General features: G+C 42.9%; 1 protein-coding gene across 1 annotated transcript in view; it reads left to right on the forward strand.

Moving 5' to 3' along the window:
* Nucleotides 1-1,299: 1,299 nt before the first annotated feature.
* clcn1b (chloride channel, voltage-sensitive 1b) overlaps nucleotides 1,300-2,856 on the forward strand; it is a 27,476-nt gene continuing 25,919 nt past the window's right edge. The window contains exon 1 of the mRNA XM_031575830.2: nucleotides 1,300-1,542. Within this exon, the coding sequence (XP_031431690.1) occupies nucleotides 1,507-1,542 (36 nt within the window). The 5' untranslated portion in view covers nucleotides 1,300-1,506. The remainder of the gene's footprint in view (nucleotides 1,543-2,856) is intronic.

Here is a 2,856-nt window from a genome sequence, read left to right on the forward strand (position 1 = left end):
CACAGGCACACACAGACGCACATAAGCGTGCTCACACACAGGGGAACAAGGAATCTGTCATTATTATTATTTTTAATTAACTCTCAAAGTCACAGTGTCCTTCAGTACAGGCATCTGTTAGCAACTCTCACTCTCTTTCCTGCTAGTCCTCTCTACCTCTCGCTCCATACTCCAACTCTCTCTGTCTTTCTCTCTCTGTCACACACACACACACACACACACACACACACACACACACACACACACACACACACACACACACACACACACACACACACACACACACACACACAAACACACAGAGAGACTTAATAACTTAGTCTTGTGTTTAAGCTGCTCTGTCAACTCCCTCTTACCCAGATGGTACATACTGAACACTGGACACTCACCCTTGACAGTGAAAACAAGTCGGTGCACGAACCATGTTTCCAGTAATTGATAAGCTACAGGCTGGATCTCTACTGTAGAAAGGGCAATGGAGGTGGGAAAAGAGGGAAAAAAGTACTTTTGAAGTCAAGAGGCACCAAAATCCCAGTGTTTTGCAGTAGTACATACCTTTTAAAACACACATTAGCACATTTTTAGAAAGTGCACATACTCTCACAAATACCCTTATAGTGTCTGAGTATTTTACACTTAAAGTTCAGACCCTTTGCAGTTTTGTTGCAGTAGGTTTTACAATAACTGTTCCGAGATCAGAGCTGGTGAATAGCCTTGCATCAGAAAGGAAAGCAAACACCTATTGATTGATGGATGGAGAGATGGTGGGAGACAAACAGACGGAGTGATTGATGAAATGATGGATGAAGTGTGAATGTGTGTGTGCGTCTGTATGTGTGTGTGTGTGTGTGTGAATGTGTGTGTGTGTGAGAGAGAGAGAGAGGGAGAGAGAGAGAGAGACAGAGAGACAGAGAGAATGGCATTCCTCAGCTCAGAGCCTGGTTCTCACGCCAGCCCTCTGTCACTAAATCACCGCGGTGACGGCGTGTGTTTCCTCGTGGCCAATTGCTCCTCACACACACCTATCAACAGTTGTGCAAAGTGATGATCTAGAAGGCTGGTATGGTGCTCCCTATGTCAAGTCTCTCTCTCTCTCTCTCTCTCTCTCTCTCTCTCTCTCTGCCTCTTTCTCTGTCGCTGTTACCTACACATATATTTTTCCCCTATGGCTACTTCAAAAGTGATAATTCTTGAAGGGCAGTATGGTACTCCCTATGTCAAATGCCCTTGAAGGTCTCTCTCTCTCTCTCTCTCTCTCTCTCTCTCTCTCTCTCTCTCTCTCTCTCTCTCTCTCTCTCTCACGTTCACGTACACATTTGTTTTTTCCTGCGGCTACTTCCTCTCTGTCCACCTCCGGCCGCCTCCACCCACCTGTGTCACCTGTGTCACCTGTGCCCTCCCAGGCTGTCGCCATACCCATGCAGGCTTATTTATATCTGGATGCTGTAGTTAGGTGCTCTGTGTTGGTTCAAATCACAAAGACACAAGACAACAGCCGGGGTCACCATGGTCACCATGCCCACGAGAACCGACACAGAGGAGGTAGGAGGGCAGTGCTGAAGCACACTTTAAGAATATGTTGTTTACATGCAAGGGGTTTTTGTTTTTGTGTCATTTTCATTATTTTTTGCAGGATTATTTATGAACATAGTGATGCCAACCAATAGTATGTGGATAGCTTGCAGTTATATTCAGCTGTTGTCTGGTTTCTTTTGTACCTGACTTCGCCAAAAGTAAAACGGTAAAACTATAAGCCCTTTAAAAGCATGATTGTGTTTACATAATCAGCTGCAAATAGATTCCTACTTCAAAACGTATCCCTGTATATATAGCTGCTGTGCTTTTTGAGGCAAACAAACAGAGGTTATTGTTGCCAGCTAGTTCCTCATCCAGCTTTATTTAGTAGAGGTCAGTGATTATCTGTGGTGTACCCAACTTACCAAAACGTTAACACATCTACAGACGTTATTTAAGATTATTTTATCTCAATAGGAGCTGTAAATATATATATATATGTATATATATATTATTATTATTATATTAAATATGTGTGTGTATATATACATATATTATATATATTGTAGGTATATAATATATGTAATAATGTATTCCTAATAAATGAATTGCACTTTACCTCGTAAAATATAGCTGCTGATATGAATAATTTGCCATGGTTACACGCGGCATCATTATATGGAACATTTACATGTGAAAAGTTTTTGTCATGTTTTTTATTTGTATAAGGCTGGCTAGCTGTAAGCAATCTTCACTATGGCAAGAGTCTGCTGCCTGTGCATGCTGCCGTCCAGCATTGGCTTTCAGCATTGGCATCTGTTGCCTGGCAAAGCAAATAAGCAACAGCGCTGATGGAGGCGTGGGGGAATTTATAGCTGTGAGGTGCGGCACCCACTGCTGCCTTCGCTGCTCCAGCGGCTATAATTATAGACATCTGCCTTTTGTTTTAATGATTTGATTAAGAATAATGGTTAAGGGGTGCAGGGAACGACTGTGTGTGTTTATTTAAGAAAGGCTAAATTAACTCATACCCTCATCAGAACCAAACACTCCTCTCATTAGTGCAGTGCTGAGAGCACTGGAGGGTTCAGCAGAGGTGATGCAGCGCGCGCGCGCGCGTGTGTGTGTGTGTGTGTGTGTGTGTGTGTGTGCGCGCACGCAATATTGTGTGTGTGTGTATATATATATATATGTGTGTGTGTGAGAGTGTGTGTATGTATGAAAAAGGGAGTATGCATTATTGGGTATATCTGTGTGTGCTTGTGTGTGAGTGTGGGTGTGACTGTGAATGTGAGTGTGTGTGTGTGTGCATTTAGGATTCGTGGTAGATGTCGATAGATA

Source organism: Clupea harengus, chromosome 11 (genome assembly GCF_900700415.2).
Source record: "Clupea harengus chromosome 11, Ch_v2.0.2, whole genome shotgun sequence".
Lineage (NCBI taxonomy): Eukaryota > Metazoa > Chordata > Actinopteri > Clupeiformes > Clupeidae > Clupea > Clupea harengus.